Source organism: Trachymyrmex septentrionalis, unplaced genomic scaffold (assembly GCF_001594115.1).
Source record: "Trachymyrmex septentrionalis isolate Tsep2-gDNA-1 unplaced genomic scaffold, Tsep1.0 scaffold16, whole genome shotgun sequence".
NCBI classification, from domain to species: domain Eukaryota; kingdom Metazoa; phylum Arthropoda; class Insecta; order Hymenoptera; family Formicidae; genus Trachymyrmex; species Trachymyrmex septentrionalis.
In genome coordinates this window covers 4,061,825-4,073,379 of record NW_017304758.1, presented here as the reverse complement: position 1 = coordinate 4,073,379, position 11,555 = coordinate 4,061,825, and the positions used below count along the sequence as shown (strand labels likewise).

The window sequence follows — 11,555 nt, the reverse complement described above, 5'->3', positions numbered from 1 at the left end:
TATCCTAAAATATATATGGACGGGGTCGTTAGTTCGATTGGAACGATTCAAAAGTATTGCGAGGGTGTCATGAACCTAGCTCGAAGTGGCTTAAGAATACCACAAGACCGGATCCGTTATCATAAGATTGTCTCTTATTAAAATACCCATCATGCTTGAATATAGTGATTACTTTAACAAGTTTTACATATCTCACCATGTGGAACTCTCGACACGCGTAACAATCCGTCTTACCGAAATGATCAATAATTGGGAACCGCAATGCACGGTGAAAAGTTTAATATTTTCCAAGTCGATCTTCGAGAAAGATACGCGAGTATGAGGAAAAATAAGTTGATTCGTACCTTTCCAGCGATGTCGACGTCCGCATATTTTTTCAGCAGTGATTCCACCACGCCTCGATGGCCACCTTTAACCGCGTGGATCAGATTCGTATCACCAGCACGATCTTGAATATTAACGTAAGCACCGGCATTTAAAAGTGCATTCGCTATTTCGTGATGACCTTCACGGCAGGCAATCGCTAGGGCGGTACAACCATCTTTGTCTAGAGCGTTGACGTTGGGCTTGTACTCCAATAGTAGCGATACCACCTCCACGTGATTACCGAGAGTTGCCACGACCAGAGCAGTCCATGAATACTACAAAGAAAGTCGCGCGTTAAAAGGACATAAATATCACAAATTATTTTTATATCTAAAATTAGAAAAGTTCTGAAATATTTCTTGTTATATTAAAAAGTTTCTATTCACAATAATTTTACCACTATTATTTTTCATCAACTTGGAACCCATCACTTTTCCGTATTATTTTTTATTATGATTTATCGATCTTACCATGCCTGCTGTGTCGACATTGGCCCCAGCTTTAAGAAGATTATCAACAATTTCTATGGTTCCCTTGCGCGATGCCCATATAAGTGCCGTTGTCCCATACTGAAAAAATAATGAGCATGAGTATCGCAAGAGTAAAGCATTGGCCATTGATCTATAGTACATCCGCTGACAATTACCTTGTCGCCGACATTGACCTTCGCTCCGTGAGCAATGAGATCTTTAACTATATCAGTATAACCCCTGCCAGCGGCCCATACTAACGAGGATATATGAAAATTTCCATGCGCGTTGACGTCAGCTCCGCGCCCCAGCAGCATCGTCACCGTCGCCGACTTACCCTTGTACGTTGTCCACATGAGCGCCGTCCATCCACCCTGCAATAAAAAAAACCTCTTCAATTTTTTTATCTACAACGTCAATTTTTTTAAACAAAGATATTTATATATCTTTCTATTGAAAGCTAAAATACAAATTGGTCGACATAACATAGGTATATAGTGATATTAAATAATAAATAGAGGATATTATTAAAAAATGTTAATGTGTGATATACTAATATATTAAAAATCTTAATAGAATTATACAGGGTGTCTCAAAATTTGTGACTCAAAATACAGTAGCAAGAAAGTTCTTAAAAAAATAAATAAAAAAGTTATTTGTTTCTGAGATAATAAAAGTTTAAATATAGTCAATTACAGACTATTTAGATGATCATCCGATAAGCTCAGCGTTGAAGTATGCACTCATTAATATTATTCACTGTATGCGCGTGTCGTGAACAGGTTTAAACGTAGTCTGTAATTGGCATATTTAAATTTGTGTATTTAAACAATTACTGCATAAAATAAAAATTTACAAATAACTTTTTAACTAAATTTTTTAAGAATTTGCTTGCTATAGCATTTTGAGTTGTGAACTTTGGAATATCTCTGTATTTTAAAGGAAATAATTTCGATGAAAAAGAGACGATAAAACTCTTGATAAAACGAAAAAGGATAGAATTTTTGCAAATATAATGAGGTTTCATTAATGGCATTATGTCAGGCTAGTAAGTGTGCAATTTCTTCTGACCATGTCTCGATGCTCCAAATCGGCGCCGTGCTCGAGCAATTCGAGACAAATTTCGGTGTGGCCTTCCTTCGCTGCACACAGTAACGCTGTCCAATTATCCTGAAATTATACGGAAACGTAAATATACTGTAAATATATAAATTTTTATTTAATATATATAATCAAACGGATACTAACTGCGTCTTCAGCATTAACGTCCGCTCCATGATTGATGAGTTCTCGAACAAAGTGTATTTTTCCCTTAGTTGCTGCAAGGATGAGGGCGGTACTACCGTTCTATTATATAAAAGAATAATTTGTCAAAGAAAGTTCGACAGCTTAAATACAACAACGAATACAGAAAGAACTTTCCTTCACGTAGCCATGAATTTTTTATTCATGATTTAATTAACCCAGAGAGACTATAAATTATTCTTAGATTATTATTTCTGCTTCAACATTTTCTACCCCATGAGAATGAGATTTTTATCGTCTATTTATATCGATTGCTATTATAATTTAATATTCTGGAATTTCTGATTGCACATGATCTTTGAACATCTTTTCGAGCGATTCATGATCACTTACCTCATCTCTGTCGTCGATCTGCACTCGCTTATTTTCGAGGAAGCTTTGCAGTCCGACGAGATTATCATCTGAGATATAGCTCGCGAGTGATCGGTAACAAAGCGATACCATCGAGTCAGTCCGATGCAATGTCTAGAAAAATCAAGAGCGATTGTCGTAAGATTTCGATGCTGTGTCCAATTTTTCCTGCTATTAAAAATTCGTTAGAAAAAAAAACTCGAGAAAAATTAAGTAAATCCAATCGCTGCTCACAGAAAAAACACATGTGCGAAATATATAGCAAATTGCATGATTCAATTCCTTTATTCAGAAATATCATAATTGTCAAGCACAAAATTAAAAAAATTTTTGGATCTCTTTGGGTTTATCTAAATTTCATCTTTTAAACCTCTTTTCATTCAAAACTATCTAACTTTACACATCTATACCTCTATTTAGTTTAGTTTTCAATAATATATTGTGCTTCGACGCAAATGGTGCAGCTGAGCTATAACATGTTACAGAAGTAAGCTTTCAAATTATCAGAATGCAGAGCAAGCACCGATTTTGAATCCCCGAGGGGATTTTGAATCAATCTCGCAAGTATTAAAAAAAAATCCAAGCAAATAAATAAAAAAATATACCTCCTAAGATTTCTGAAATTCTGACTCATACTTCTCGGTTTCCTTGTTAAAGCTCGCGCCTGTAAATAGCATTCAGTTTCAACTTCAAAGTAAAATAAAAGAACGCATTCTTGCTTCGATTCTGCGTTAAAACAGAGATCGGTATCCAGCCGAGTTTTTCCTCTGTTCTCGAACGATATTGGATTTATGATTTTATTTTAATGGCGACAGCAATGAGTATGCGTGAAAGAATTGCGTGTTATACATTAACTGTAATCGTTTCAATTTAGTTTGCAACTGCATGCAACGCGTACGTTCTCCATTCGCGACAAAAGATTTAGAAAACGCTGCTTGCATTTTTCGATCTTGCGGAATAGAATCTGGGTCAGCGATAATGAGTGACACACGAATGATAAGGGACTAAGTACTTGTGTGGAGAAAGCAGTAAAGCTGCGAACAAAAGTTAGCAATGTTAATAGTAAATTTTAGATGCAAAGCAGAATAAAAGAAATAGAATCATTTTTTCCATGCACCATTTGCGCGAATTAACTTTATTATTTATTATTTATTGTTTCCTATTATGTTAACTATTTTTAATTGTTACATTAATTAATTTTCTATTTTTTATTTTATACACATGTCATTTTTTTTCGTTATAACTTTTTATTTTGTTCGAAATAATTTCATTCACTTTTCTTCTTATTATTTGTTCAACACTCATATTATTTCTCATGCCCAGTTCATACAAGCTAATTAGTGACAAAAAATTTTGCGCGTTCAGACAATACTTACGGTAAAATCTGATTAAAATCGAATTTGCTCTGCGATCTGTGCACCGACTTTTACGGTTGCGGAATTACATACATGTAGATGCTATAATAACATTTTAGATGTTACTACCACAAATGTAGGTTAAACATCAAACGGGGATATAATCTTGTAGTAAATATCATGTATTTTATTTTATTTTTTTTTAATCAAAAGATCCACGGCAATAATTTAATGATATTTCGTCGACGTATATTATCGATAAAACTACGTGCGTAAATTGACTTGGCATTTACGATATGTAAGAGGATATCATGCTAAATACACTCCTTGACGGGATTATACTCATAATCCTGTCATGCGAAAGTCCTATACTTCCCTCGCATAACAGTGATAGTAATAGTCAGCAAACTTTGCTACAAATTATATTGGAGTGGAATAAAAGTTCATACTATACAAACTTCAACATTCAAGCAGCTATAACTTCGTTAAAAGTAAAAAGAATATAAATTTTAAAAATCTCTATTTTCGGAAGGTCACATGTCATCTTTTGAGTTTCTCTGAATTTGGTAACTTTTACATTTTTTAGAAACATGTATGATGTAAATGAAGTACTACGATCCAATAAATTACACAAGTCACATAAACTTTCTTAACGTTAAATCCAGATATTTTTAATAATCTTGTTGATAATTCACGTTTAGACTAAAAGTACGAGTAAATGCTTGATAAAAGAATACGAAAGGTGATCTGTCAGAAATGTAAATCTGAAGTCTGATGCAAAGTCAAAATTCTAAAACGTGCTTCAGCGTTGATTCTCAAATCAGAATTACCCTGAGAGAAAAGTTTCTTTTTTCAATGTCTAGAATCGCTTACAGGGATTACAGCACCATTCGTCGTTTACTACGGTCCGAGCTCTACTGAATAAAAATTCGATGCGGGAATACAAACGGATATAAGCACACACACGCGAACATATACACATAGAGATACATTAGATCAGATTTATTTCATGCGGTTGATTTTGTCACTATGCTGAAATATCTGGCAATCGCATGGTTTAGTATTATATGCATCAAAGCAGACGATACTAATGCGCGTTTTATATCGAGATAAAATCAGTGTCACTGTGTTAATTTGCAAGTGTCGACGGATACGGCGCGAGCATTAGCCATCAAATTGATGACAGAACCGAGTCGGGCAAAATTCCACTTCGTGCGCACGTGGCATTTGCCGTTATGTGTCTCCAAAATTTTCTTTGACACATGGCACTAATGCGTGCCTACTAACGTTTTATTGATATAATTCATATCACAGATATTAGTCTACCATATACTGGACAACAAAATTAACGCAACACCTGTTTCACTCTGCAAAAATAGGCAAATTTCAGGATATAATAACTTTGGCCCTTTTGCTTCAACGTTGAATAACTCAATGAAAAAAAATCGTACGGAGCTTCGTAAAAAAGTAAATTAAAAGTAAAGATTCGCTCTTTCGAATGATGTAAATCGCATTTGTATACAATTTTTATTCCACTCCGTGGAACTTCGCAAATTTCATAAAAAATTTTGAGGTCTGATATATCTTCATTTATGTTTGTATAATTTCATAAAATTTCCATGAGATCGTTTTTTCAAGTAGCGATCCGAAAAGTAGAGATTTATACCTGTAAAATGCTTTTTTAAACATCCCGATACAACAATTTTTGACAAAGTTATTGTATTTTGAAATTTGCCTATTTTTGCATAGTGAAACAGGTGTTGCGTTAATTTTGTTGCCCAATGTATATATTAGATTTATCAAATTATCTATTGGTCATGACTACAGTTTGTTACTAAGTTAAAGGTACAGTAGTAGTTTTAAAATCATAAAGTTTGTGATAAAAATTTGTGAAATGTAATTTCAATTGAAGTAACTTCAATTGAATTTTATATGTTTATCTCGAGATTGAAAAAATACTTTTAGAATTTCAGAGTGGCAAGATTAATATGTTTCATAGAAATGCATGTAATCGTTCAGCTTTTTAATTATAGTAATCTTATAATATTTCGTAAAATTATTTAATTCATATTAATATGACGTAGGACAATAGACAATTTAATTATTGTCTAAGATAATTATTAAATTATTTAATAATTATCTAACTATTAGACGGCCATGACATTCGGTTCCTACTTGCAGATTAGTTATCAGTTATAAATGCAACGAGTCCGATAAGATAAAAGCTCGAGTTATGTCGACAACGGAAGCGTTGATGTTCTTCGACAGCCTGCAATTGCAACAATTAGTATTCTATTATTTGTAACGAGAGCGTCATCATCGTTTCAGCTCGATTCGATCTTAAACAGGAGTGTCAATGTAAAGCGCAAATTATTTTAACCAGAGCATGTGCTAGTATACGAATTAATCAAATCTAATGTTATAGAGTCACTTACGTCAATATCTAGCCAATATCTGACACGTGATATTATCGTCGTACGGGTTCATGCTCGATAAAGTAATGACAACAAATTTTAATTTTCCTTATTTGTTCGATTTATCAGCGTAATTTGGTTATTTCACGCCTATTCTTTTAATAAACATTAAAGTTCATTGCTAAAGACTGTTATTATAATTACTTAAAGAATTCAGGCTAAAAATAAATTCACTATATGTACGATCTCTTTTAACTCCGTGCCAGACTCGAATAGATAGTTCTTAGGCATGTATATGACGTCATATTTAGAGTAAGGGCTCTTTCAATTCCAATTAACGCTAATCGATGGTTAACTCAATCATCACAATTGCCAACGTGAGAACTAAAGAAGAGGGGGGACGAGAGAAAAGACTGATATATTAAACTGTTGTTGGCACTTTTGCGAGTTAATCGTCGATTAATTTAATCAGAAGTTGGTGAAAGATGCCCTAAGTGAGGCCCTTACAAATCATAAATCTACATTATCTACTTTAGTTTCTAAATATTATTTGTTAATATTTTATATTATATTAGCTTCTCCCAAATCAGAAATGTTTTACTTGATTGCAAAAATAGCCAAACTTGGGTGTTAATGAAAAAAAAATGTTAACAAAAATGGCGAAACGACGTGCATCCTGACTCTACACTAACCGCCTGTGAATGCCTTCGGATGGCGAAGTTAAACTTGCGACCGATACCATCGGTGGCTGGCGCTGTGAAGGTGATGGTGGGTACGTGAATGTGCGAGAACACATGGTGATGATGGTGGTGATGATTGTGCAAGTGATGATGGTAGTCCTCGTCGTGCCAGGTCGCAGGATGCGACTCGGGTATGTGAAGACGAAGAAACGATCTTAATCCGCGACGCGTTCTATCAATGGAAATGTCGTCGCTGATGGTGGTGGAGGTGGTTGACAGATTCGACAACGTGGCACTTCGTTGCAGATTGTAGTCTCCATTCGGTAAGAGAGAATTCGGCACACCGGGAATAGCTCCGAGCAAGCTGGGAGCCAAACTCGAACAGATAGCTGCGTTTGCTATGCTGGACTTCCGGATTGGGTTCACGCTGGTGCCAGCTAAGATATTGTCAAAGGTTGGCGACTTTTGGCTGGTCTTCGTCGCAGGGTTTAGCAAGGTTTGGTTCAAATCAGAGCTCGTCATTGGCAATGTTAATCTGCGACCACCGCTGGATTTCTCATCGAAACTGTCTCGAATAACGGCTATCAATGGTTGTGGCACTGTATTATGTACTTTCTCGACATCCGAGCGTTCTTTCGCACTTGTCGATCGTTCTGATAATGTCGAGAAACGAGAGTGTTCGCTAGATCCCGAAGGAACCCTTAAGAAGTCGGGCGTCAATTGAGATTGTTTCGATTTAGCCGTAGTAGTTGGTTTCGTAGGAGTGCGCATTGGGTGGTCGCCGATTGATGAAGGTTGAAACCTCGCAGATGACTCCTTCGTAATGACATCTTCGTGTTTGAGGGAAGGGAAGACACAGTCGGAATCCGTCGGCACTGACAATCTCCGTGTTTCGATTTTTGAAATCACATCACTGTTCTTATTGTATTCTTCTTTTGTGTTACGACGATCTGATATTGCGTACTCGTCTACATTGTTCGATGACGAGCTGGAGTTTAACGATTGTAAGCATTTAAAGATGCGATCTCTCACGCATAAAGTGGAAGTCGCAAGTTCAAGGCTAGGTAAGTCCAATTTTGAAGAAATCTCTGCTTTTGTGACGCTGGTCTTTCTTTCGACTTTTGTCGAATCGTCATCAGAGGTTGTTTGTGAAACATTTTTTTCCGATTCTTTTGTTGGTGCGGCTTTGTCCTCCTTCCCATCATTGTCGTCTTCATCGAAACTGTTACGGAAGAACGCCGCCGCAATTCTAATACGTTCGTCTTTGGCCTTCCGCATGGCATTTCTCTTTGAACTGTTCTCTATTCAGCACGAAAATCGAAAACGGTTTTCATTTGCTATGAGTAAAATATGCACACACGTAGAATTACCGAATTTTAACATTTAAATACATTTTTTATTATGTGAAAATAATTCCTTCATGAATATGACGAGAAACAATACAATTCGACTTTACAACAATAAAATGCTTCTTAAAGAAAAAAATCTACTATTTTGAGAATAACATATACATCAATTTAATACAAATAAATATATTAATATTTTACATAAATATATAATTACACTTGTCAACAAATTAATTTCAACGTAAATTTATACCCAAATTTTGCATAACTTCAAATAATCATAACTTTGAAAATGAACGTATTAAAAAGATTTTTTTCATCCTCAAGGGTAGTGTCCGTACTTTAAGATTTTTATAAATTTTGAATTCACCTTTATTTCCTCCTATCATCTTTTCTTAAATAAGGAAGAGAGTTACATTTCCAAAAAAAATGTATAGTTTGATACACTTTGTGAGAAAAATGAATTTTTTTCACAAATGTTATTATAATCATCGTAAAGTATGGACTTTTTTTTGCGAATTTAAAAAAATCAAGATTTGTGCGATTTTTTGTTGCGGAGATACGGTGTATGAAAATATGTATTAAATAATTATCTACGCATTTTTGTTCAATTATATACCGCCAGTATTAATATTATCCGATGCACACCATGGAAGGTTGCTGATTGGATTTTGCGCATCATGTGGATGTGTATGTGTTGGAGGAAACGAGTGAGCATTGAGGAAATGAGTGGCATTTACACTTTAAAATCTGGTATTCCCGTCTTGTTTTCAAATGATTACAAACAGATATTGATGCAAACTCTAATTGTGGTTTGAGAGGTATTTGCCACCTTATTCGGGCTGCGTTCCATTTTACGCATAATGTGCAAGATGTACCATTTTATCCTTGTTTGACACTTGACGAAAGATAAAAATAAAATGATACATCATGCGCATTATGCGTGAAATGGAATACAGCTTCGGTGTAGTGCTGCTTTGGAAAAACTATCAATGAAAAAAAAATTCATTTCACCCCATAGTCAAACTATGCAATTTTTTTGATATGTAACTCTTCCTTAGAAAAGATTGCAGGCGAAAATAAAGATGAAATTTATTTTTTTAAAGTATTGACTTTGCCCTTGAAAATGAAAAAAAAAAAAAAATTTTAAATACGTACATTTTTCACAGAGTTACGCTTACTTAAAGTTAACAAAAATTTTAATATAAATTTATGTTGCAATAATTTTGTTGACGAGTATATATGAGTTTAAAATGATTGAGTCTTTAAAAAAAAAATACAATTTATCATTTTTTAGAACGCAGTGTAACACAATTTAATTGATAGATTAGATAGATGTATGATTCACATAATGATTTATAGTTTTTCTTAAAAAAACGATTATAAAAACGCAATGTGTTAATATGAGAAAAAATTGTGAATGTATGTTTTATTGCTTAAGACGACTAAAAGCTTCTTAAAGAGCTATAAATCTATAATTTTAAGATATAGTCATAACTTTTTTTATCAAATTATCATACGACTAAAAAACTAAAAACAATTATTAAACATTGAAACTACAATCAAATTCAAACCTGTACAAACATAAATTCAATTTCCAAAACTGGATAAGTGTACGCAATAAAATACAGATTGTGAAGTCTATTATTTTGCTATCCCTAGCAAAATCGAAAGCCCCCAACTCACCACTGTACCAGTTTCAATCTCTGCCACTGTGAATAGAGTTAAATCTCTCCCCGAGGAACCGCGGCCGTAAGATTATTTTAAATCATTGGTATACCGTGAAAAACGGACCCTCGACAAAGTGGTGAGTCGCAGCATTTTTTCCAAATTTCGCGTAGTCATCCAGCTGGTCGGGTCTCTCACTGATCGGCGGCCAACGGCTTCACGATGTCTCGCGCGACTTCTTCCTCGTCGTTAGGAGACAATTGCAGAATGTCGACTCAGAACTGTGACCGAGCGAGACACCGACGACGCCAGCAAATCGCTCGAGAACAACGTTTAGCGGATACATATCACGCGACATTTATATATCGCGGTGGGATCTCTTTAACTTCGTGTACATACACACAGTCTGAATCGCGTAACGGCGCGTGCTGTGTGTCGTCAGCATCGTAAGCTTTTTGGTTCGGAAACTGTTTTCTTTTCACGCGGCTGTTTTAATTCAACGTTGAGACTCATAAACTGTTATTACAAACAGAATGTAATTAATTTTGTTACACAGAATGTAATTAATTTAAACGAACGAAAAAAATAATATTTTAAAAGACAATGCAATATGTTTTAAGATAATTTTGAAGTTACATAATACTGATTTGATTGTGACGGAAAGCCTTCTAAAAGTATTTCATGTACAAGATACATAAAAACAAAATTTACAAATATTTTTCATGATTTAATTTTTAGTTTACGTAAAAACTAGAGCAAACTTGTTAGGAATGTTTCGCTACATCTAACGCACAGTAAGAATCAAACTGCAAATTTTTGCTTTTAATACCACAAAAGTCGAAAAAAATGTGTTTTGCTTATATGATGCTCATATTTTATACAAAAAAATAAATGCCGCGTAAAGTATATCATTACATTATAATCATATAAAATAGTTCGGAACGGAATTCCGTTCTTGATAAGAGAAAGAGAGAAAAAGAAAGATATATATATATATTACGAGATAATAATAAGAGAAATATATCTATATATATATTTCGAGATAATAGCGAGAGAAATACGGCATGTCAATGACGTCACAAATTTGTGATAACATTTTACATATGCGGCACCGACATAATTACATCGTAATCTTTCGTGGTTAATCCTCACGGTTGCACATTGTGGATTTGGCGCGACGATGCGGTTTGATTAAGCAATTTGTAAGCCATGATAAGCGCGCGACAATAAAATTCCGAATTTTATTTTCACTTAAGTTCGCTAGCATTTATTTGTCCTTATAGTTATAAGTTTAACTAGAAATAATTGTTTTATCAAGAGCACATATGTAATTGAATCGCAAACTCTCGATTTGCCTCGCATGATAAACACATTTTGCAGTAATTAAGCGAATTAATCGAAACTTTTATTTAGCGTGGGACACGTGTGTGATACAGATTGTTGGATATTGAAAGTTGTATAATCGTCCTAGCACAATCGTGAGAAACTGATCAAACAACTAACGGAAGCGTAATTGGAGAAATGAGAATTTGATACAATTGCCACGTGCATGGCAAACAATAAATGAAAAATTAATTATACGTAGGCAAGAAATCACGAT

At 34.5% G+C, this 11,555-nt stretch overlaps 1 protein-coding gene across 9 annotated transcripts in view; it reads right to left on the bottom strand.

Annotated features, from left to right (window-relative positions):
• Positions 1–11,555, bottom strand: part of LOC108746042 (kinase D-interacting substrate of 220 kDa) — a 40,802-nt gene that overhangs the window by 11,659 nt on the left and 17,588 nt on the right. For 5 of the 9 annotated variants that reach the window (XM_018482544.1, XM_018482542.1, XM_018482541.1 and 2 more), the window contains 6 exons: positions 2,475–2,606; positions 2,085–2,183; positions 1,908–2,006; positions 1,013–1,210; positions 837–935; positions 345–641 (listed from right to left, as the gene is read on the bottom strand). In XM_018482544.1, coding sequence (XP_018338046.1) covers positions 345–641; positions 837–935; positions 1,013–1,210; positions 1,908–2,006; positions 2,085–2,183; positions 2,475–2,585 — 903 coding nt within the window. In that variant the 5' untranslated portion in view covers positions 2,586–2,606. Of the gene's footprint in view, positions 1–344; positions 642–836; positions 936–1,012; positions 1,211–1,907; positions 2,007–2,084; positions 2,184–2,474; positions 2,607–6,953; positions 8,279–9,973; positions 9,983–10,081; positions 10,252–11,555 lie in introns of those variants that run through there. The other 4 variants (XM_018482538.1, XR_001939135.1, XM_018482537.1 and 1 more) reach the window with 4 other exon arrangements.